Source organism: Chlorocebus sabaeus, chromosome 14 (genome assembly GCF_047675955.1).
Source record: "Chlorocebus sabaeus isolate Y175 chromosome 14, mChlSab1.0.hap1, whole genome shotgun sequence".
Classification (NCBI taxonomy): domain Eukaryota; kingdom Metazoa; phylum Chordata; class Mammalia; order Primates; family Cercopithecidae; genus Chlorocebus; species Chlorocebus sabaeus.
The window spans coordinates 97,727,285-97,750,545 of record NC_132917.1 but is presented as its reverse complement, the minus strand read 5'-3'; the positions used below and the strand labels follow the sequence as shown (position 1 = coordinate 97,750,545).

The 23,261-nt window shown below is 48.5% G+C and overlaps 1 protein-coding gene across 1 annotated transcript in view; it reads left to right on the top strand.

Annotated features, from left to right (window-relative positions):
* The first annotated feature begins 1,108 nt into the window (after positions 1-1,108).
* SNRNP200 (small nuclear ribonucleoprotein U5 subunit 200) overlaps positions 1,109-23,261 on the top strand; it is a 31,154-nt gene continuing 9,001 nt past the window's right edge. The window contains exons 1-33 of the mRNA XM_008007969.3: positions 1,109-1,265; positions 1,787-1,950; positions 3,347-3,518; positions 5,297-5,489; positions 5,962-6,017; positions 7,298-7,396; positions 7,757-7,909; positions 8,022-8,121; positions 8,309-8,445; positions 9,009-9,092; positions 9,193-9,366; positions 9,656-9,793; positions 10,033-10,188; positions 11,084-11,254; positions 12,991-13,184; positions 13,403-13,526; positions 14,598-14,747; positions 14,996-15,106; positions 15,694-15,825; positions 15,993-16,181; positions 16,512-16,709; positions 17,136-17,288; positions 17,397-17,477; positions 17,768-17,851; positions 18,759-18,865; positions 19,200-19,318; positions 19,593-19,747; positions 19,835-20,024; positions 20,227-20,400; positions 21,359-21,519; positions 22,106-22,333; positions 22,682-22,873; positions 22,973-23,151. Coding sequence (XP_008006160.1) covers positions 1,221-1,265; positions 1,787-1,950; positions 3,347-3,518; positions 5,297-5,489; positions 5,962-6,017; positions 7,298-7,396; positions 7,757-7,909; positions 8,022-8,121; positions 8,309-8,445; positions 9,009-9,092; positions 9,193-9,366; positions 9,656-9,793; positions 10,033-10,188; positions 11,084-11,254; positions 12,991-13,184; positions 13,403-13,526; positions 14,598-14,747; positions 14,996-15,106; positions 15,694-15,825; positions 15,993-16,181; positions 16,512-16,709; positions 17,136-17,288; positions 17,397-17,477; positions 17,768-17,851; positions 18,759-18,865; positions 19,200-19,318; positions 19,593-19,747; positions 19,835-20,024; positions 20,227-20,400; positions 21,359-21,519; positions 22,106-22,333; positions 22,682-22,873; positions 22,973-23,151 — 4,763 coding nt within the window. The 5' untranslated portion in view covers positions 1,109-1,220. The remainder of the gene's footprint in view (positions 1,266-1,786; positions 1,951-3,346; positions 3,519-5,296; positions 5,490-5,961; positions 6,018-7,297; positions 7,397-7,756; positions 7,910-8,021; positions 8,122-8,308; positions 8,446-9,008; positions 9,093-9,192; positions 9,367-9,655; positions 9,794-10,032; positions 10,189-11,083; positions 11,255-12,990; positions 13,185-13,402; positions 13,527-14,597; positions 14,748-14,995; positions 15,107-15,693; positions 15,826-15,992; positions 16,182-16,511; positions 16,710-17,135; positions 17,289-17,396; positions 17,478-17,767; positions 17,852-18,758; positions 18,866-19,199; positions 19,319-19,592; positions 19,748-19,834; positions 20,025-20,226; positions 20,401-21,358; positions 21,520-22,105; positions 22,334-22,681; positions 22,874-22,972; positions 23,152-23,261) is intronic.

The window sequence follows — 23,261 nt, the reverse complement described above, 5'->3', positions numbered from 1 at the left end:
ACAGGGGTTGGGCAAGTAAAAATAAGGAGACGGGCAGGCATGAGAAAACAGGAGCAGTGGGAAGGACCTGTCTGTCCTCTGACCTGGGCAGCTGCCAACCAGCAGCAGGCAATGCCATGCAGGAGTGTGGGTGCTGGGTGTCATGTGGCTGATCTTCTGGTTTCTCAACTGAGGCGGGACAGCCAGAGTTTGCATGAATTATCCCAATTTTTAAAGAAGGAGCCAACAGTGAGCCAAACACAGTAACGCCACGGAACAAATCCGGTCTAGGGGGCTGCTATTGAGGATGAATTCCTCTGGCTCACCCATCCTCCTGTTCATTCATTCATCTTCTCAAAAGCAGACATGCTCTAGGCGAGGAGGGAGGTCACCTCCAGCCATAAGGTGCCATTCTACCGGCGAGAAGCGGTGGGGAATGCAGCTGCGTGAGGTTAAGTCATTGTCACCAAGGCTCTGGCCCTGCCCGCACCGGTTTCCCCGGGCGGCAGAGAGGACCCTACCATAGAACGTCACCGACAACTGGGAGCGGACAGGAGCCCCGGCCCTGTTCGTTCCGCTGGGTGAGAACGAGGGTCTTGGGGCCACCGGTTTAGCTGGGACGGGTGGGGGATAGTAGCTTTCTTTTTCAATTGTTCAACACAGAAGAGAAACCCAAAGCAAGACGCCAATCATTAAAACACGCAGACACAGACACACGCGCACGTGACCTCGCTCGCTGGGTGCTTTCGTTACCTCAAACGGAAACGGGGCTTTTCAGGCCCTCTTTTCCTGCCTACCTCATGGGACTGTTGCCAAAGAGGAAGGCACCGGAAGGAAAGGTCTTGGGACGGGACAGGGGCTAAGCGGCCGTACGTTCGTTACAATGTGAGGGGTGCCGGGGGGCTGGAGACTGAGGTCGGGGAGAGCACGGGCCCTGGGTCCTTAGGGCCAGCGGGCGGCCGGAACCAGAGTGCGCGGGTCTAGGGATTCGGGGACCCAAATGCACCAGGCCCACACATCCCACTCAGAGGGCTGCGGGAAGCCCCGCGCACAAGCCAGGGACACGCCCCGCCCCGCACTTCCGGGGCGCGACCCGGAAGCGGAAGGGAGCCCGTTTCTTTTCCTTCCCCCCAGTGCGTCTTTCCTGCGTCGTTCCGGCGCGGCGGGAGCGGAGGTCCACGGCAGTTTGCAGCGTGCGGCAGGGGGGCGTGGAGGCCTGAAGCCTCCAAGGAGCCGCGGCCATGGCGGATGTAACCGCCCGTAGTCTGCAGTACGAGTACAAGGCGGTACGTTTGGGCTCGGGGGAGGATTCCAGGCTCAGGAGTCCAGTGGGGAGGGGGAGGCTGAAAAAGAGCGTTTCAGTCTAAAGGCCTCCAGGAGAGCCACGAAAACGGAGGGGAAGTGGAATCGCGGTGAAGGTGGGGGTTATTTGACGACGTGAATAACCTACGGGGGTCTGGGGAGTGCTAAGATCTCTCTAGGAGGAGTTTCTCGAGTTCCTTCAACGCTAAGCCCGCCCCCTTCCACACGTCACTCCCAACCCACTCACCACTTTTCCCAGGTGTGGGTTATGATGGGCACTGTTAGGAACAAGAATTGCTTAGCTGATTCGACAGGCCGTAGGACTTATTCAGCTCTATGCTTCTGCACAGCGTCATACCGTGCAATTCTTAAGGAGAATATCTTTATTACGATTAGTGATCATAAGCAACTAGTTTCTACGATTTTTCCATCAGCTGGGGTAACTGTGATAGTAGGAATTGGCCCTGCTCATGTCAAAGCTTCAATAATGTTCTGATCTTTTCAGAACTCGAATCTTGTGCTTCAAGCTGACCGTTCTCTCATTGACCGGACCCGCCGGGATGAACCCACAGGAGAGGTGCTGTCCCTTGTTGGGAAGCTGGAGGGCACCCGTATGGGAGACAAGGCTCAACGGACCAAACCGCAGATGCAGGAGGAAAGAAGAGCCAAGTGAGTGCTAAGGGAATACTATTTTTTCCTTCAGATCTAAAGTCTCTTCTCTTTAACATTCGAGCAGCATTTTTGCCGGAATGCTTGGTGTAAGATCAGTGGCATTAAAACGGTTTAGTGAAGGTAAAAACAGAACAGGAGAGTTTAAAGATTTTTTTGGCCTTAAAAAGTGTACCTAAAGTGGAAAATAACTTGTTGGTACCTTTTTCTTACCTGTGTATTTCTAGTCCATAGACAGATCTTACTTTTCTTTAAGGTATTTTCAAGACTCTTGCTATTCCTATGTCCCAGTAATTCTTTTTCTTTTTTTTTTTTCATTACTAACTTTCTACCCCTACTTTTTCCCTTTACTCTTGTCCACTTCTTACCTATTTTGTTGTTACAAACTAATTTAAGTATCCATGGTATGAAAGACAGTTTTCTTTCTTATTGTGTATTTTTTTTTTCTTTTTTTAAATATTTCTTGGGGATGTATTTCAAAACTTACCTTTACTTCACCATTATCTTTTGATCTTGAATATCTTGGTGTCTTGCTCCCTTTCCTATGGTGATGTTTCCAAAATTCATGGGCTTAGTTTGATTAAAGTCGTTATGTTTGAAATGAGTTAATACATTATCTTCACTTTGTGCTACATCTTCTTTTCCAGTTTTGTTATAATTGGTTGATAGTCAACGGCAGTAGATTCTGTTAGAGCTTGTTTCTCTAGCTAGAAAAGGAAAATGCATTTGAGAGGTGAAAAACTAGTCAAAATCCTATTATATAATAGTCTCATACAATGTATGAAGGGTTGTACTTTTTTTTTTTTTGAGAAGGGTTATACTTCTTTTTTTTTTTTTTTGGAGATCGTATCTCGCTCTGTCACCCAGGCTGAAGTGCAGTGGCGTGATCTCTGCTCGCTGCAACCTCCACCTCCTGGGTTCCGGTGATTCTCCTGCCTCCGCCTTCTGAGTAGCTGGGATTACGGGCGCTCGCCACCGTGCCCGGCTAATTTTTGTATTTTTAGTAGAGACAGGGTTTCGCCATGTTGGCCAGGCTGATCTTGAACTCCTGACCTCAGGTGATCCGCCTGTCTTGGCCTCCCAAAATGTTGGGATTACAGGCATGAAGCACTGCACCTGGCCAAAGGGTTGCATTTTTTAAATGAGAAACATATCTCACTGTAATGTGTAGTGTATCTAGTGAGAAGATGATGGGGAATTTTTCTTTCTGTCATTGGGTCCCATAAAGAAATACTCCTCAAGTGATCAAGGTCCAACAGGAATCATTTGCTGAGGCTCAGGTACCGGTTTTCAGATATTAACTTCCTGCCACGAAGCTGAGGAGAGGAGGGTGGGCTTGATCCAGTCTTCCCTTGGGGAGGAAAGGTTATGCCATTCACCATCACGTGTCCACTAGGCGAAGAAAGCGTGATGAGGACCGGCATGACATCAACAAGATGAAGGGTTACACTCTGCTGTCGGAGGGCATTGATGAGATGGTGGGTATCATCTACAAGCCCAAAACTAAGGAGACCCGCGAGACCTATGAGGTGCTGCTCAGCTTCATCCAGGCTGCTCTTGGGGACCAGGTGAGTGTGATGTTGTGAAATATATACTCGGTCTTTGTTTCATTTCCTGGCATACAGCTTCTACGATCCTTGGAATCTTTGAAGTGATAAGCGTCTTTTTGTCTGCTGATGAGTTAACTGATGGCTGGCAGCACCTAGGTAGCTTCAGAATGGAAGCTGGTCATTTAATCATCTGCCTACATAATGAAGCCCTCATAAAAACCCCAAAAGGACTAGGTTTAGAGAGTTTGCGGATAGCTGCACACATGGAGGTTTCTGGAGGGTGGTGCGCCTGAGAGGGCCTGGCAGCGCCGTAGCCCTTGCCACATGGTACCCCTTGCCACACGCCTGCCCTGTGCACCTCTTCCATCTGTTGTCTGTTGGTAGGCATCTTTTGTAATATGCCTTACAGTAAAAGTAAGTGTGTCCCAGATCTGCGCTAGCAAATTAGTTGAATCCGAAAAGGGGATTGTGGAAAGCTCGATTTGTAGCTGTACAGTGAGAAGCACAGGTCACACAACCTGTGCTTGTGATTGGCATCATGGAGTGGGAGGCAGGCTTGTGGGACTGAGTCCTCAGCCTGTGGGATCTGACTCTCTCTCCAGGTAGTTAGTGTTGGAATGGAATTGAGTTTGAGGACACCAGCTTGTGTCCACTGCACAATTTTTGGATTGGTTGCTGGTAGGGAGGAATTGTCACAGAAGCCTTCTGTGTTAATTGTTGTAAGAGTACAGAAAAAAAACGAATTTGCTTTATTTCTTTTTTTTGAGTTGGAGTCTCGCTCTGCTGCCCAGGCTGGAGTGCAGTGGTGCAATCTCGCCTTACTGCAGGCTCTGCCTCCCAGGTTCGTGCCATTCTCCTGCCTCAGCCTCCCAAGTAGCTGGGACTACAGGCACCGCCACCACATCCGGCTAATTTTTTGTAATTTTGGTAGAGACGGGATTTCACCGTGTTAGCCAGGATGGTCTTGATCTCCTGACCTCGTGATCCACCTGCCTCGGCTTCTCAAGTGCTGGAATTACAGGCGCGAGCCACCGCACCCGGCCAAGTTTGCTTTATTTCTATATTCTCGGAGCTAGGCGGCCAGAGGATGAGGCCGTGTGTCAGAAAAGGGGAGGGTCACAACTGGGAGGCTCCAGATGAACCTTGCCTCTGGATCCCCTTGTGGGATGTACTGGTTTGCAGAAGGGGCTTGTATTTACCGAGCGCTCGATTTGTGTGGAACAGCACGTGTCTTTCTCCCGCCCCCTCACGGAACTCCGTGAATAGGTGCTGTTAATACTCATTTTCCATTTTATAGAAGAGAGATGTGAGGCAAGAACCATGAAGTAGTTTTCCCAAGTCACAGAAGTAGCATTTGGCAGAGCCAAGATATGATCCAGACAGTTTATCTGTAGAATCTGTGTTCCCAACCAGTACACGTGTGTGATTAGATTGGGGGCCATTATGAGTCTGAGGAGCTCTGTTGACGTGCGTGCTAGAGGAAGTGAGGACAAAGAATTACAGAAGTGTGGCAGGCTAGAGGAGGTCTGCCACGTGACTGCCACCTGGAGATGTGGCAAGCTGTTGCGGAAGCTGTGTCCTGCTGCTTGAGGCCACCTAGCTAATCTTTTTAAAAACAGACGAGTCTTCCTTTAGTTGTGGCATTTTAAATCAGCATTAATGAGAAAGGTCAGAGCCTAGTATGCAACAGGTTTTGAGGAAGTGTGGCTCTTCGCATCCTGCCGCCACATAAACCTGGTTGGTGATGTTCTGCCTGTCGTCATTCTCAATGTTGGTTGGTTGTTTCTTGCTACCAGCCACGTGATATCCTTTGTGGGGCAGCTGATGAGGTTCTAGCTGTTCTAAAGAATGAAAAGCTGCGGGACAAGGAAAGGCGAAAGGAGATTGACCTGCTGCTGGGTCAAACAGATGATACCAGATACCATGTGCTAGTGAACCTGGGAAAAAAGATCACAGACTATGGTGGAGACAAGGAAATCCAAAATATGGGTAAGTGAGCTCTTTATGTCCTGATCATGTTAACTGGTTGTTTTTGACCCCTAAACATGCATCTTCTAGCATCATTCATTTAAAAACCTTAATATCAGTGGGTTCCCATAATTTGTTGTGTGTTTTTTGAAGAGTTATAATTGATAGACACCAGAATCCCTAGATTTCAGCAGCTGTTCCTTACTCTGAGACCCTTTTGTTGTGTAGAATATGGGAGAAAGTGTGGGCAGAGCCTTGGGGGCTCAAGTGGTTGAGCAAGCAGAGCTGGGCTGACTCCAGGGCTGGCAGGTGGAGAAGGTCTTGGCAGTGGCAGCATAGGTGGCTCTCTTGTGTTGATCATCTAAGTGCCTGTGTGTGTCCTTAGCATTTAGATCTTTCCTGAGGAGAGGTAGTTGGGGAGGACATTGGCTCCAGAGTGTCTTGTTTTACTAGCCCTTCACTGCCCTCTTTTTCTAATCCTTCGTCGTTTCAGATGACAACATTGATGAGACATACGGTGTGAATGTACAGTTTGAGTCTGATGAGGAGGTGAGTGATAAACAGGCCCAGTCCATTCTTGTATTTGAAGTTGATGAGGATAAAGGGACCCCTTGTAGTGTAAAGAAGCTCCCTAGTTTAAACCAGATACATTTTATGGTGTTGTGTGGGTTTCAGACTTAGGCATTATATGTTCTTTTGCTTAAAAAAAAATGCAGTTATCTTTTAACTTTTCTATAGCAAATTTAAACTAACAAATGTAAAGCAATGTAATTATTTAAAATATATGAAGTGGATCAGCAAAAAGAAAGACAAAAGATAAAGTACAGTGAATACTTTCATTGAGAATGTATCTGCTATGTTTTACTGCATTTTAACCGTATTACAATATTTTCCCATTTTTCATTACTGTGTCCCCACTGCCTGTTTCAAAAGATTGCACATTTGCCTTAGAGCATGGCTATAGTTTGTACATGGTTAAGTCACTGGAGTTAATGTTTACCGTCTAATAGAGTTCCTTAAATATAAATAGGAATAAGTGGGGTACTTTGAAAAGATTACAGAGTGCCTTAGAGTTCTCAGTGAGTAGATTTGGCTCCTGAAAGGGAAAATGGATCCCTGGTATATATACCAGGGCTGGAAGAAGGGGTCACATGGGGAGAGTTAGAGGACTAGGAGCCAAGACTTCTGAATTTGAGTCCTGTATCTTGGCAGGTCATCTTGCCTCAGTTTCTCTTTCTATAAAATGAGGTGATTTCAATAGGTGATTGCTAAGCCTCTTCCTACAGTATAGTTAATAGGATTTGATGATTTTAAGTAGCAACAAACTGCTTTGCTTGTAGCAGTTCATTCATTTAGCAGTGCTCGTTATTGGAGCACCTGCTTTGACTATGACACTGTGCCAAGTCTGCCTAATGTGCAGTGTATGAGTAAATGGAGTGGCGAGCAAGCTTAGTGTGATCTCTTCATTCCCGAGTCACTATCTGCTTTCCCAGGCGTGCCTCTACATAGCTCTTCTCTCCTGTTAGCTGATCACTGTTTTTGAGTGTTGATTGTTTGTGTATTAAAGAGAGGCTATGATCCAGTTGATTGCCATTGTGGCAGCCTAAGGTAAGAAACAGAAAGTAGATGCATCTAATAAGTCTGTGCCGAGCAGTCTTTCTGTTACACGTCCACTGGAATAAGGCTGACCTTAGTTCCAATAGGCTCTCGGTTTCACCCCAAAGCCATTTCTCTAACCATTGAGCTAATTTAGGGTGACTTGAGGGAGAGGTTCTGTGGTGATACAGGATCAGCTCCAGATAATGGTTGAGTTGGGGCCATTTCCACAGGAAGGTGATGAAGATGTGTATGGGGAGGTTCGAGAAGAGGCATCTGATGATGACATGGAAGGGGATGAGGCTGTCGTGCGCTGCACCCTCTCGGCTAATGTAAGTTCAGTTTGCTTTTTCTCATTGCTTAAAGGTTACTTCTGGGTGTTAGTGCTTCTTCCCCATGCCTAGGTCCTGTTACATTTATTGAGCCACCTTTTGCTAGAGTGAGCTGTAATAAACACTTAGTGTCTAGAGTTTCTTAAGATTTCAGTCGGTTTTCTTCCTTCCCAAAGATGTATGTTGATGAAGTCTTAGTCTGATATGCTTCTGAACTCAACATTCCAGAGTTTTTCCCTCTGGAAAGTCCTCACAGAAGGTGGGTTGTGGGGTGGCAAGTAGAACTTGGTTGCAGGGTGGTGGCAAAGTGATCAAGGCTGGCAGAGACCTGGTGAGCTAAATGTCTGGTTACTTTTGTAGCTCGTGGCCTCAGGTGAACTGATGAGTTCCAAGAAGAAGGATTTGCACCCTCGGGATATTGATGCATTTTGGCTACAGCGGCAGCTCAGTCGTTTCTATGATGATGCCATCGTGTCGCAGAAGAAGGCAGATGAAGTATTGGAGATTTTGAAGGTATGGCCAAGATAACAATAGTTGTATGTTTAGTGTATCTTAGCACATGAGGACAGTGTATGAAGTGGCACATGGCTTTGTCCTTAGTGGTGGTGTTGCCGTCTCTCTGCAGACGGCCAGTGACGATCGGGAATGTGAGAACCAGCTGGTTCTGCTGCTTGGTTTCAACACCTTTGATTTCATTAAAGTGTTGCGGCAGCACAGGATGATGAGTGAGTATATGGTGGGCTCTTCTTGCAGAGTGAGTACATACGTGTGCATGTGTGAGATGGAGATTGTGTTGTTTTCACAGCCTAAGTGCTTGTTTCTTTTATTTTTCTTCTTTCTACTCTAAGGATGAAGGTTTTTTGCCTTATTTCCTTCTCCTCACTTTTCGTTTGTTCCTTTTGTCGTGGGTAGTTTTATACTGTACCTTGCTGGCCAGTGCACAAAGTGAAGCTGAAAAGGAAAGGATTATGGGAAAGATGGAAGCTGACCCAGAGCTATCCAAGTTCCTCTACCAGCTCCACGAAACCGAGAAGGAGGATCTGATCCGAGTAAGGACTGGGTTGGTTTATCTCTCTGATTTCTGAGCTAACAGTGGCTAGAAGATTGCAGCATGAAGCTAAATTCATATTAAAAGTGGAAGTTGAAAAAGTAATTTCTCTAAATTCTTTGGGGTTTGTCAGTGCATACAGGTTAGAATCAACACATCCACATTGGTTTGGTCGTGAGACCAGTGACCTGCTGCTGTCTTTCACCAGCACTGCGGGGATCTTTATTGTTTATTTGCACAGTAAATACATGGTGTTTACTAAAACAGAGTAACAGAACACATGTGCTTGCTTAACAGAACCCACACTTTTACCCCTCGGGGTAGCCCTTGGTATTTAATTACAGAATGTCTATTTCCGGCGTCCCTGTACTGCGCATTGCCCCTTTAAAGGTGTGTGTTCGCTTTGACCATTCTGGTGGTCCCCATGTAAAGCGTTGTCTTTCGGTTTGGTGACTTACTAGTGAGCACCTGTGACTCAAGTATTAGCTAAGCAGGGACAGAAAAGGACAAGAACCTGTGATGCTGATGAATTATTTTTGTGATTTTCCTCTTCGTCCACTACAGGAGGAGAGATCCCGGAGAGAGCGAGTGCGTCAGTCTCGAATGGACACAGATCTGGAAACCATGGATCTCGACCAGGGTGGAGAGGTAGGATCCAGGGCGATTTACGTCCCAGGCCTTGTTGGGTGGAAAATGCGCTTGCTCGGCTTGCCCACTTCCTTGGGGTTTTTGTCTTTCACATTCCCAGGCACTGGCTCCACGGCAGGTTCTGGACTTGGAGGACCTGGTATTTACCCAAGGGAGCCACTTTATGGCCAATAAGCGCTGTCAGCTTCCTGATGGGTCCTTCCGTCGCCAGCGTAAGGGCTACGAAGAGGTGCATGTGCCTGCTCTGAAGCCCAAGCCCTTTGGCTCAGAAGAAGTAAGTGAATTGCTTTCCTCAGTTCTCTGCTTAGTTCGCCTCCTGGTTTGGATTTCAGCCTTTGACCAGAATGTAGCTTTGTTTCATATATAGTTTATTTTAGGGCTGAAAGCTGCAACAGAATTTTCCCATTCTGATTTTGAGCCCAGGGACAATATTGATCTCTGGACTGACCTTTAATGGAGAGTTATGCAGAGATTGCCAGGGAACAAAATCCTGGCCATCCCACAAAAACAGTCTGCTCAAGGATGCTGCCAACATGATATCGATGGCACTTCTTTTTTTCTAGCAACTGCTTCCGGTGGAAAAGCTTCCAAAGTATGCCCAGGCTGGGTTTGAGGGCTTCAAAACACTGAATCGGATCCAGAGTAAGCTCTACCGTGCTGCCCTCGAGACGGATGAGAATCTGCTGCTGTGTGCTCCCACTGTAAGCGCCACCCTGCTTGCTTTTTTCTTGGAGAATATGGGTGGAGTTTCTGTTGGAAGATTGTTTTTTATTTGCACCCCACCCCCTCATTCTTTGTCCTTTGATGGAAGAGCGGTTAAATGGTAGGATAAAGTGCCCAGGATGAGCTCTATTCTCTGTTTGGGAAATAAGCCCGTGGAAGTGAGGGCAGTGAGAATAACCAGGTGAATAGGCGTTCTCATCCCTGACCTCTCCCGTAGGGTGCTGGGAAGACCAACGTGGCCCTGATGTGCATGCTCCGAGAGATCGGGAAACACATCAACATGGACGGCACCATCAATGTGGATGACTTCAAGATTATCTACATTGCCCCCATGCGCTCCTTGGTGCAGGAGATGGTGGGCAGCTTTGGAAAGGTGAGGGAGTAGAACTTTCCTCCAGAAGATACGGGGCGCAGCTGTCAAAGTGTTGTGGACAGGCCTGGACCTCACTGCTTTTTGTATTGGGGCGTCTCTGGAATGCCTCCTGGGATTGTTTTTATTTTTTATTTTTCTCTCCCCATTTCCAAGATGGAACTTAACCCAGGTACAGAGTTTCTGAAGTAAGAATGTCCTGAGCCATCTTTTACAAGGGTTAGCATCTTTCTTTCATCCTCTCCATGGCAATTTCCTGCAGTTGGTATCATTTGTGTTACTGAAGTATTTACGAAACATCAAATGGATGTGGATAATAATAGACCTAGTGATGTTATTCTAGGTCTTATTATCTACAAGTAGCCATTTCTTCCTCTTGTGTACAGAGTTCCCAGAGATTTTTTTTTTTTTTTTTTTTTTTTTTTTGAGACAGGGTCTTGCTGTCACCCAAGCTGGAGTGCAATGGTACAATCATGGCTCACTGCAGCCTTGACCTCCCAGGCTCAAGTGATCCTCCCACTTCAGCCTTCCTAGTAGCTGGGATTATAGACATGTGCTACCAGATTAGCTAATTTTTATATTTTTTGTAGAGACAGGGTTTCACCATGGTCTAGAATTCCTGGGCTCAAGCATTCTGCCCTCATTGGCCTCTGAAAGTGCTAGGATTACAGGCGTGAGCCACCGTGCCTGGCCCCCAGAGATCTTTTGTCTGCTTTATTTACCTGAGTTAAATTTCTGTTTGTTTGAGGAAGATATGCTCATAAGATCTGATTTGCCTTTTATTCACCTGATGGGTTGAAGCCTGCTCCCAAGGCCCTACACTCCAACCGCCCAAACAGAAAGCATGGTGTCCAGGCTGCTTCAAGCATTCCTGCCTGATGTAGTTTTCCTCCCACAGCGTCTGGCCACTTACGGCATCACTGTTGCTGAACTGACTGGGGACCACCAGCTGTGCAAAGAAGAGATCAGTGCCACTCAGATCATCGTCTGCACCCCCGAGAAGTGGGACATCATCACCCGCAAGGGTGGCGAGCGCACCTACACCCAGCTGGTGCGGCTCATCATTCTGGTAAGTTGGGAGTGCTCGTAGAACAGAGAGGCCAGTTGTGTCAAGGAGGGTTTGCTGGGTTTTCATGCAAAGTGTTTCTTTGCTGCCTTTTCTGTAGGCACTAGCCCACAGCCTCAGCTCACTGCAGTCTCTGCCTCCCAAGTTCAAGCGATTCTCCTGCCTCAGCCTCCCCAGTAGCTGGGATTACAGGCGCCTGCCACCATGCCAAGCTGTTGTATTTTTACAAATACAAAACTGGGTTTCACTGTGTTGGCCAGGCTGGTCTCGAACTCCTGACCTCGTGATCTGCCCACCTCAGCCTCCCAAAGTGCTGGGATTACAGGCGTGAGCCACTGCGTCCAGCCTGCCACGTTACTCTTTATTTATATTTTTTATGTCTGAAATGTTTTACTAGATCTTAGCCAAAAGGCTGAGAAATGCTATCTGAAATATTTTGAAACAAATGTAAACAGATAGACAAAAAACCATCATATCCAACATCATGAAGGGCTTTATAAGTAAAAGAATCCATTCTCTGAGGGAATGAGTGAGGAATCAGGATATTGTATTCCGTATACACAGAAGCTTCCAGAGATTAGTGACTCCGTCTGAATGCAGTTTCAGCTGTCTGGGAAAAGCGAGAAAGGAGACTTCACATGTTGTTTTTCAGCGTTCTGGAGCAGGGGTTGGCAGTCGGTGGCTACTGGCTTTGTTCTGTTGGAACATAGTTATATCCATTTGTTTATGTGTTATTTACAGCAGCTTTTGTGCTGCAGTGGCAGAGCTGAATATTTGCAATAGGGGCTGCATGGCCCAAAGCCTGAAATACTGACTATCTGGCTTTTTTTTTTTAGGCGGAGTTTTGCTTTTGTTGCCCAGGCTGGAGTGCATCTCAGCTCACTACAGCCTCCACCACCCGGGTTCCAGCAATTCTCCTGCCTCAGTCTCCTGAGGAGCTGGGGTTACAGTCGCCCGCCACCGCTCCCAGTTAATTTTTTGTGTTTTCAGTAGAGACGGGGTTTCGCCATAATGGGCAGGCTGGTCTCAAACACCTGGCCTTGGGTGATCCACCTACCTCGGTCTCCCAAAGTGCTGGGATTACAGGTGTGAGCCACTGCGCCTGGCTTTTTTTCTTTGAGATGGAGCATCTGACTTAAAAAAAACAAGCGTTTCTGGCCCCTGCTTTAGAGCTTTGCTGCTTGAAGCCTGATCCCTGGTGGGAGTCGTAGCAGCAGCAGCATGAAATAGGAGCGTGTTAGAAATGTAGGATTTGTGGCCTCACCCCACACCTGCTGAATGCAATCTGCATTTTAACAACATCCCCTGGCTTTGGGATACTTAATAAAATTTGAGAAGCACTGCTTTAGACGGTGAGAACGCATCATTTGATGCATGATAGCTTTTGTTCTTGGGAACTATAACTGCCAGAGGTGAAGTTTCTGATCAGATCATATTTATATCCTTTTTCATAAAGAAGTTTACCTTTAAGTAAAGTTGTAAACTCATTTGAGTTTCAGAATTTTTTATTACAAAGTATGTCACTGAACTGTACCAAAGCAACTCATGGTCAGAGTCTGTTACTTTCTGGAGTATTTCATGGTAAATATTGTCTCCATCTTTTGGGCATCTCTGCCTTGGGATCCCGTGTGTTTTTCCTTAGGCATATTAGGTTATATGCCTACAATATGGGACAAGCCCGGGAAAAGGAACTACGTATCTCTAGTGCTTGAGGTAATTGCTGTCCTCCAATTCCATAGGATGAGATCCATCTTCTCCACGATGACAGAGGTCCTGTCTTAGAAGCTTTGGTGGCCAGGGCCATCCGAAACATTGAGATGACCCAGGAGGACGTCCGACTCATTGGTCTCAGTGCCACCCTACCCAACTATGAAGACGTAGCCACCTTTCTACGTGTTGACCCTGCCAAGGGTCTCTTTTACTTTGACAACAGGTATCAGAAAAGACTGGGCAAAGTTCTGTCAAGGTGTGACCATCCTGCTCTCCTTCCCCTTTTCCAAGGAGTGCTGCTGTGTTGGGTTTTAGAAGGGCCTTTGGGTTTGATGCGCTGTGAATCAAGGAGGAGGAACATTGCTCTTGGGCAGGAAAAAGACTGTTTATTCCCTCAGTATTTTCCGCCCAAGCCTCATTTGTCTAATGTTGAACTTCTAGCTTCCGTCCAGTGCCTCTGGAACAGACGTACGTGGGTATCACAGAGAAAAAAGCTATCAAGCGTTTCCAGATCATGAATGAAATCGTCTATGAAAAAATCATGGAACATGCTGGGAAAAATCAGGTTTGCCCATGGTTTGTGGTTACTCTTGAACCCTGTTCTTTCAAATGTTTGATTTACCAATAATTTGGGAAGATTGACAGAAATTAAAAGAAGACACAACATAAATCACCAATATCAGCTATGAAATGGGATATTACTACAGAACCTATAGCCACTGGAAAGATAATAAGGTAATACTCAGTAGCTTTATGCTCATAACTTTAAAAATTCAGAAGAAATGAACCAGTTCTCCAACAACTACTAGTTAACTAGCAAAACTCAGCCCAGATGAAATGGATAACCTGAATAGCCTTATAACCATTAGAGAGTTTGGAGAATTAAAAATCCCCCCATCAAGCATCCGTAGTCCCAGATAGTCATTTTGTCCATTCACATTATCCAGGGTCCCTCCATAAAAGGTTTGGGGTCGCTTACACTAAAAATACAAGACAATAAAAAGAGGAAAATGAAAAACTAGTGAAGAGGGCATTTTTTACTAGACAGTGTGATAGAATTTTTAAATTGAAAGTCGAGTTGAGCAATGTTAACTACGACAAAAAATAAGGGAAAGTGACCGGTTTTGTATTTCTTTTTGTCTGAGGAAAAGAAGCATATGAATTTATATGAAGAGACAGATCTTTTCTTGGCACTAAATACTAGGAAGACTTCATTTCCTACAACACTGTACTAGTCTCAGACTTATTTCCTAAACCCTTTTATAAGTAGTAGAATGTTTTAGCTGTTATTTTGCAGACACATTTTCATGCAGCTTTGACTCGTTAGGGTGCTTGAACATAAATTCTGAGTTGAGAGGCCTGAATTTGTAGTCATAGTCTATTTAAACTTGCTGTTCAAGGTGGGATGTTGAAGTTAGTTAATTTCTCAGTTCCAGAACTGTGAACTTGGTGGGTGCATTCCCTTGAAGTCTTTCCAGTCCTGTTGGGGCTTGCTCTGAGCCTGCACACATTCCTGCCCTTTCCCCTCTCCAGGACCTTGGCTTCTGGTGGTGATGGTGCAACTTCTGCTTCCTGCCACAGGTGCCCCGGGGCTGTTAGTGTCTCATGACTGTGGCAAACTGTGGCTTCTCCTTAGGTGCTGGTGTTTGTCCACTCCCGGAAGGAGACTGGAAAGACGGCCAGGGCCATCCGGGACATGTGCCTAGAGAAGGACACTCTGGGTCTGTTTCTGAGGGAGGGCTCAGCCTCCACGGAAGTCCTGCGAACAGAAGCGGAGCAGTGCAAGGTGAGGAGGGGCCGGCTGGGTTCCCTCATTCCTACCTGGCAGCCGTGTCCATCTGAGGCCTCAGACAGCTCCTCTAGGACTGTACTGTGGCACTGTTGTTTCCCATGGGTTAAGGTTGATTGTCTGGATGTGATTATTATTATTCCACATAATAGTTAAGGGGCAGGGTCTCGTGGGAAGAGATTTCCTTAGTCCTTGGGTGAGTCCTACAGGAAGGCTCACCTCATCCCCGGTCGTTTGTTCCACAGAACCTAGAGCTGAAGGATCTTCTGCCTTACGGCTTTGCTATTCATCATGCAGGCATGACCAGGGTTGACCGAACACTCGTGGAGGATCTTTTTGCTGATAAACATATTCAGGTGAGGGGGTGCGAAGCTTTTGGAGGAGCAGGTGGGACATACTTCAGAAGACTGGCAGTGTCAAGGTTGTGCCATGTTTGCTCCTGGTACTTTATTGCTTCTGGCCCAGCTAGCCCAGGTCAGAGGGTTGTGGTGGATACAATAAATAGAACCTTATGCCACTCTCCCAACTCTTTACACCTTGTGTGAGGGAAGATGAGTGAGTTTTGGACAGTCTGAGAAGCATAGTGAAGCAAGCACTTTGGTGACTTCAGATAGCTCCAAACAGTGCCTCATGGGGGCGTGCGTGGCCTTGTCGTTCCCTCTTTCAGGATAGCCTCTGTTTGACCTTTTCTAGTAACTTTAAGGTGGTTTAATACAGGTCTGCACTTGTGCCTCTGGAACCTTGAAATGTTCATTCCTGAATAGATGAGGAACCCAAGGAAACCTTTCCTCTTTATTCTGGTGTCACATTGACAAGTACTGGGACCCCCCGCGCCCCACTGGCTAGTCCTGATGGAAGCTCTGAGGCCAACTGCCTAGAGAAGCCGGGGGTAGTAACCCCTGGTGGTGGCATCTGTTCTCATTGCCTTGCTTTGCCTCTGTAGGTTTTAGTTTCCACAGCAACTCTAGCTTGGGGTGTGAATCTCCCTGCACATACAGTCATCATCAAAGGCACCCAGGTGTACAGTCCAGAGAAGGGGCGTTGGACAGAACTGGGAGCACTGGACATTCTGCAGGTACAGAGCCTTTGAGTGTATTCTCAGTGGGGATCAATATCCTCGCCTGAAATGCAGAGATGCTGGAAAGCTAGCAGATCAGAGGCCTAGTTCTGTAATGTAGATCCCTGCATCAAAATCGCACATTCTCTTGCTACAGCATTCTTGGTTTGCTGTCCCTGATCTAGATGCTGGGACGTGCTGGAAGACCCCAGTATGACACCAAGGGCGAAGGCATCCTCATCACGTCTCATGGGGAGCTGCAGTACTACCTGTCCCTCCTCAACCAACAGCTTCCTATTGAGAGCCAGATGGTTTCAAAGCTTCCTGACATGCTCAACGCAGAAATCGTGCTGGGGAATGTCCAGAATGCCAAGGTAGGGGAGGACTCTGCCTGTTGTGCTTCATGCCTTCCCCGCAGACACCAAGGCACCAGGTGTGGGTCAGTCCCTGTTGTGCCGCGGGCCAGCAGCGTCCGAGGCTTTCTCTGCCTGCACCCGCATCTTGGCTGTGGCAGACAGTTCCCCTTGTTACCAAGATCTTAGAAGATGCTTAGATCTTCTACTAATGAAATGCCAGACGCATTCAGAATGTGATGTAGTATGCATCCTTGTAGCTGGGAATTAATTTCCAAGCAATTCACGGTAGCTTTTCATTTGGACATCAAGAGTTTCTTCATACTAAGAACCATGAGCTGTGTCTTGTAGGACGCAGTGAACTGGCTGGGCTATGCCTACCTGTATATCCGAATGCTGCGATCCCCAACTCTCTATGGCATCTCTCATGATGACCTCAAGGGGGATCCCCTGCTGGACCAGCGCCGACTAGATCTGGTTCACACGGCTGCCCTGATGCTGGACAAGAACAATCTGGTCAAGTACGACAAGAAGACAGGCAACTTCCAGGTGCGTGGGGTGAGGGTTTTGAGGCAAAGGTCTCAGCAAAAGTTACTGGCCCAGGAGAAGATTTTCCAGATTGCTCTTGACCTGAGCACTGCCTATCTCATCACCTGTTGCTTAGAACAGCAGAAAAGTGGTTGCTTTTCCCGTAACTCGAAGTGGATAATTCAGCTGTCTTGTCCGTGCAGACATCATTTCACTATGGGTCAGCTTATTGTGCCATTTTTCTTCATGTGCCTGGGCCTGGCCTGGCACTTGCACTGCTGTGACTTCATCCAGTTGTCCTATTAGGACAATAACCTATAGGACATTGAGTCATATACTTTACCAAAAATCGCACAAAAAAACCTATAAGACAATAACTTACGGTCCACAGTTAGAGGTGGGCGCTCATTAGTAGTCAGCACTGGATTGAGCCAACCTTCTCTCCAGGTGACAGAACTGGGCCGTATAGCCAGCCACTACTACATCACCAATGACACCGTGCAGACTTACAACCAGCTGCTGAAGCCCACCCTGAGTGAGATTGAGCTTTTCAGAGTCTTCTCGTTATCCTCTGAGTTCAAGAACATCACAGTGAGAGAGGTGAGCTATGCAGTGTGCTGGGGCGGGGAGTTGGTGCTCAGCAAGTCACTGAATGGCTTCCCTCCTCGGCCACAAGGCTTTCCCTTGACCTTTTCCTGCTTGTGGCAGGAGGAGAAGCTGGAGCTGCAGAAGTTGCTGGAGAGGGTGCCCATCCCTGTAAAAGAGAGCATCGAGGAACCCAGCGCCAAGGTGAGTGCCGCTCCTCTTTGCTTTGGTCAGGATGAGGATTCAGTGGTTTTCATAATCTTCTAAAAGATGAACCTTGAATTTGGGTTCATGTGCGGTATCCTGCTCAGTTCTCCTAGTTTTTGCAGCCTTCTCGCATGTTCTTTTTATATGAAATAACAATTATTTAGTATTTGTAAATCAAGACCTGTAGAAAGTCTCACCTGGTCTGGATGCTCAGAGCAGAAATGTAATTCCCTTTCTTGGACTGTTCAGTGGTTGGTCTCCTGCTGGCTGATTTTGCTTCTTTACAGATCAATGTTCTTCTGCAAGCCTTCATCTCGCAGCTGAAATTGGAGGGCTTCGCCCTGATGGCTGACATGGTGTACGTCACACAGGTGAGGGTGGGGGGTGTACGTCACACAGGTGAGGGCTGATGGCCGACATGGTGTACGTCACACAGGTGAGGGTGGGGGGTGTACGTCACACAGGTGAGGGCTGATGGCCGACATGGTGTACGTCACACAGGTGAGGGTGGGGGGTGTACGTCACACAGGTGAGGGTGAGGTGTGTACGTCACACAGGTGAGGGCTGATGGCCGACATGGTGTACGTCACACAGGTGAGGGTGGGGTTGTATGGGAGCTGTGAGAAGGGGCCTCAACAGTTCAGTCCCTGTGTTCTGTGTGCATCCTGGGAAAAGGAGGCCTGATGCTAGTGAGATGGAAGGAGTGTTCAGTTCTGCTCTTGTGGGGTCGTTGCTTGGTGCTTGTGTGGTACAGCCACTCTGTAGTACACATCTTGAGCACGTGGGAAAGGTAGGACCTTAAGAGGGAAGGCTTCAAGGCTCCACAGGCCCTGAGAGACAGGAAGAGCCACAGCACACGGTGTCTGCTTCCCGGCAGCGAAGTGATTTCCCACTGTTGCTGCACAGCTCATAAATAAATCCAGAAATGGCGCGGGGTTTTATTAGCTGCTCTTCATCTTTATCTCTAAGGACAGGTCACTGTACCTTCAACTCTTCCTAGAACTCTAAATGCTAAATGAGTCAAAAGCTTTAAAATCATGCAGTGAATGTGAGGTTAAAATGTTGTCCAGTGACCTTGAGCCACACTTCTCTAATTGTTCCCCATTCGGCAGGCATCTACTGTACAGGAGGGAGAAAGGCGTAAAGACGGGGGACTTTGCCTTTGAGTTGGGATGGGTGGTTGTGTCAGAGCTGGGGGTAATGAAACCGTGTGTAGAGTGGCTACAAGGCTTGGGGATAGTCAAAACTTAACAGCGGGAATGATGCTTCTTTGCCTAGTCGGCTGGCCGGTTGATGCGAGCGATATTTGAAATTGTCCTGAACCGAGGTTGGGCACAGCTTACAGACAAGACGCTGAACCTCTGCAAGATGATCGACAAACGCATGTAAGGACCCAGTGATCCGGATGCTGGTCCCCATGAGTGGGGTCCCCAGCCCAAGGGTCTGATGGGAAAAACTCAGTGCATCTGATCTCCAGACCCGACGTCTGAAGTCTGATCTGAACCTTGTTGCATGTTGAGAAGAGGGAAGGCCCTCTGACCCTCTGTGGTGGGGCCGGGGAGTAGGAGAAAGGTGGAGGCCAGGGCTGGCACAGCGTCAGTGTCTGCCTTTAACGACTGTGTCTTGTGTGGTCACTGCTGAACTACTGGAAGCCATGATGTGGACGGTTTGTCACATCCCTGCAGAAGGGACCAACAGCTTTGCCTCCTTCCTGGATAGGTGGCAGTCCATGTGTCCTCTGCGCCAGTTCCGGAAACTCCCTGAGGAAGTAGTGAAGAAGATTGAGAAGAAGAATTTCCCCTTTGAGCGTCTGTACGACCTGAATCATAATGAGATCGGTGTGTGGGATGCTCTTGCCCTTGTCTTCACTGCCTGGGTGTCTCTCCCAGTCTGCCTACGCAGTCCTCCTGTTCCTAGCCCTGTGCATTAGTATCCTGTGTTCCCTCCCCAAGTCCCATTGAAGGGCTGGCCCTTGGTCTGGGGACTTGGAATCCTGGGCTCCACTGACCATAAAGGGAAGACCCTACTGCTTTCCCACAGTGGCCCTCAGGCCCAGTTTGCAGGATAGTGGGCAGGCTGGGCTGTGGCCTCAGTACTCTCATTTCCTCGTAGGGGAGCTTATCCGCATGCCAAAGATGGGGAAGACCATCCACAAATATGTCCATCTGTTTCCCAAGTTGGAGCTGTCGGTGCACCTGCAGCCTATCACACGCTCCACCCTGAAGGTGGAGCTGACTATCACGCCGGACTTCCAGTGGGATGAAAAGGTGAGGCTTTGCTGGGCAGAGGAGCTGGATTGGAGGCGCGCTGTCTACGTTGACTCGCATTCCTTTTACCCTTGCTTCTGTTGGCAGGTGCATGGTTCATCCGAGGCTTTCTGGATTCTGGTGGAGGACGTGGACAGCGAGGTGATTCTGCACCATGAGTATTTTCTCCTGAAGGCCAAGTACGCCCAGGACGAGCACCTCATTACGTTCTTCGTGCCTGTCTTTGAGCCGCTGCCCCCTCAGTACTTCATCCGAGTGGTGTCTGACCGCTGGCTCTGTGAGTGTCTCCTCTCTCGAGTCCCTAGGAACAGTCCCTCCAAGGACAGTAGAAGAATGTCTTGCACTGTGTCCCGGGCTTGCCTTTGCTGGGGACAGAGTGATACATATGCTGCCTAGATTTCCATTGTCCATGGAGGGGTCTAGAGGCCAGTGCGGTAAAGAGAGCGCTGCTTATCTTCTTCCTGCCTCTCTCCTGGTAGCTTGTGAGACCCAGCTGCCCGTCTCCTTCCGGCACCTGATCTTGCCGGAGAAGTACCCACCTCCAACCGAGCTTTTGGACTTGCAGCCCTTGCCCGTGTCTGCTCTGAGAAACAGTGCCTTTGAGAGTCTTTACCAAGATAAATTTCCTTTCTTCAATCCCATCCAGACCCAGGGTAAGTGTTTCCATCCCTCTGGAGGCTTTTGAAGTCACGGGGAGACGTGTTCTGTGGCAGGCAGGGGAGTGGGGGCGCTCAGGCACCTGGTAGGCCTGGGAGCTCCTCAGCGTGACCCCTGGGGCCCACCAGGACTTTTCCCTTTGTCAGAAGCCTTGGTTGCTTTGCTGCTCTGCATGTGTCACTGTGGAGGGGCAGCAGAGCAAGCCTTACATGGCATGGTTATTTCTCAGGCCCAGGGGGCTTAGAGGCCTGCCCCTGGCGCTCAAGTATTGAACCAGAACCATGGGGTGGCACTGAGGCCTCCTCCCCCACATCATGATAAATAACAGGGACATTCACAGAGCAGGCACTGTGTTCTCAGTCCTTGGCTGAGTACATCGCCAGTGTTTTCTCTCTCATTCCTCCCACCAAGCCTAAAAGGAATCACTATTGGAGATGCTGCCATTAGTGTTCCATTTCATAGGTGAGGAGCTGAGGCATAGGGGGTGCCCCAGTTGAACCAACTGGTCAATAGAACTTGTATTTTACTTCAGTGTTGATGCCAGGGCTGAGGCTCTTACTTTCTACCTTAGGCTGTTTCTAGGAAATGCAGGAGTGTTGAAGGGGCAGAGAAAGGGATCCAGTTCCTTTCTGTCCTGCATCCTAGTCCCTAAGAAGCAAAGAAGGATGTGTGGCTTCTTTTGCTTTGCTTTTGTTGCCATCGCACACATCTCCAGGGGACCTGGGCTCTTGATCTTGGCCTCTTCCCCTTTACCTGTTAAGTGGTAGCAGGTGAGGGGGTACAGCAGGGCTGGCCTGGAGTTAGAGGCTCGGATGCCACTGCTCCTCTGTCTGCACTCCAGAACTGCCTGACTTCATTTCTTATGTTGTCCTTTGTTTTGACAAGTGGTCCACGTCCCAGTCCGTCTCTTCTTCCCTCTTGGTACTCACACTGCTTCTTTCTGTTGGTTTCCAGTGTTTAACACCGTGTACAACAGTGACGACAACGTGTTTGTGGGGGCCCCCACGGGCAGTGGGAAGACCATTTGTGCAGAGTTTGCCATCCTGCGGATGCTGCTGCAGAGCTCGGAGGGGCGCTGTGTGTACATCACCCCCATGGAGGCCCTGGCAGAGCAGGTACGACATGGCGCTGTGTCCTGTGAATTTGCCCAGAAGCATTTCATCTGTGATTCCATATAAAGGCTTTTTTAGGCCGGAAATTTGCAGGGTCATTTCTTCAGTTTGTGTATTAAAGAAAAGCCGCCCCAGCAAGGCGCGGTGGCTCACACTTGTTATCCCAGCACTTTGGGAGGCTGAGGCGGGCAGATCTCATGAGGTCAGGAGTTCGAGACCTCATGGCCAATGTGGTGAAACCCTGTCTCTACTAAAAATACAAAAACTAGCTGGGCGTGGTGGCACGTGCCTGTAATCGCAGCTACTCGGGAGGCTGAGGCAGGAGAACTGCTTGAACCCGGGAGGCAGAGGTTGCAGTGAGCCAAGATTGCACCACTGCACTCCAGCCTGGGCAACGAGAGCGAGACTTCATCTCAAAAAAAAAAAAAAAAGAAAGAAAAGCTGCCCCATAGCATAAAGGCTGCTGTGGGATTAGAACATAGCTTGAGATCTTCAGGTCAACAGGTCTCTGTTTGGCATCTCAGGTTTTCCTCAGGTAAGTGAAAGATGCCTGGTATGACCTCATGTTCTGCCTCCCTCTGCCTGCCAGGTATACATGGACTGGTATGAGAAGTTCCAGGATAGGCTCAACAAGAAGGTGGTACTCCTGACGGGAGAGACCAGCACAGACCTGAAGCTGCTGGGCAAAGGGAACATTATCATCAGCACCCCCGAGAAGTGGGACATACTTTCCCGGCGGTGGAAGCAGCGCAAGAACGTGCAGAACATCAACCTCTTCGTGGTGGATGAGGTCCACCTTATCGGGGGCGAGAATGGGGTATGGCGTGACCTTGCAGCACAGATGAGGGACTGGGACTGACCAAGTGACCTTGGCATTGGGCCTTACGTTTGGGTCTGAGGACGGAGGCTTGGGGCTTCTACCCGGAGGATTCTGCCTGCTGCCCTATGCCAAAGGGACAATGTCAGCTTTTTTGGTAGTACTTTAGGAAAACAGTATTGTTTAGTGGAGGTTGGCTGCTGTGGAGGAGGTAGAACCAAAAACATGAGAGATCCTAGTTAGAAGGAAGAATGAGGTCATTTATGGCTGCTGGGCTGTTCACAAAGGGGACCTCCAGGTAAAGGATGGGAGCCTCGGCCTACAGTGACCCTCCCTCCCTCTTTCCAGCCTGTCTTAGAAGTGATCTGCTCCCGAATGCGCTACATCTCCTCCCAGATTGAGCGGCCCATTCGCATTGTGGCACTCAGCTCTTCGCTCTCCAATGCCAAGGATGTGGCCCACTGGCTGGGCTGCAGCGCCACCTCCACCTTCAACTTCCACCCTAATGTGCGTCCCGTCCCCTTGGAGCTGCATATCCAGGTAGGACTCACTCTCCTCATCCGTCTGTGGGGTCTTACATAGATCCTGAGTGACCCAGGTCTGATAACCTTGGTGTGTTTTCTTCTCCCCGGTCGCCAGGGCTTCAACATCAGCCATACACAAACCCGCCTGCTCTCCATGGCCAAGCCTGTGTACCATGCTATCACCAAGCACTCGCCCAAGAAGCCTGTCATTGTCTTTGTCCCGTCTCGCAAGCAGACCCGCCTCACTGCCATTGACATCCTCACCACGTGTGCAGCAGACATCCAGCGGCAGAGGTTGGCGGGGCCTGGTGTCTGGGGGTTGGGGTTAGGTTAAGTGAGGCTGGCCCACTCCAAGGGTGTCCTCTTTATGAGGGTGGGGTTAGCCCATGTGGCTCGGGGGCAGG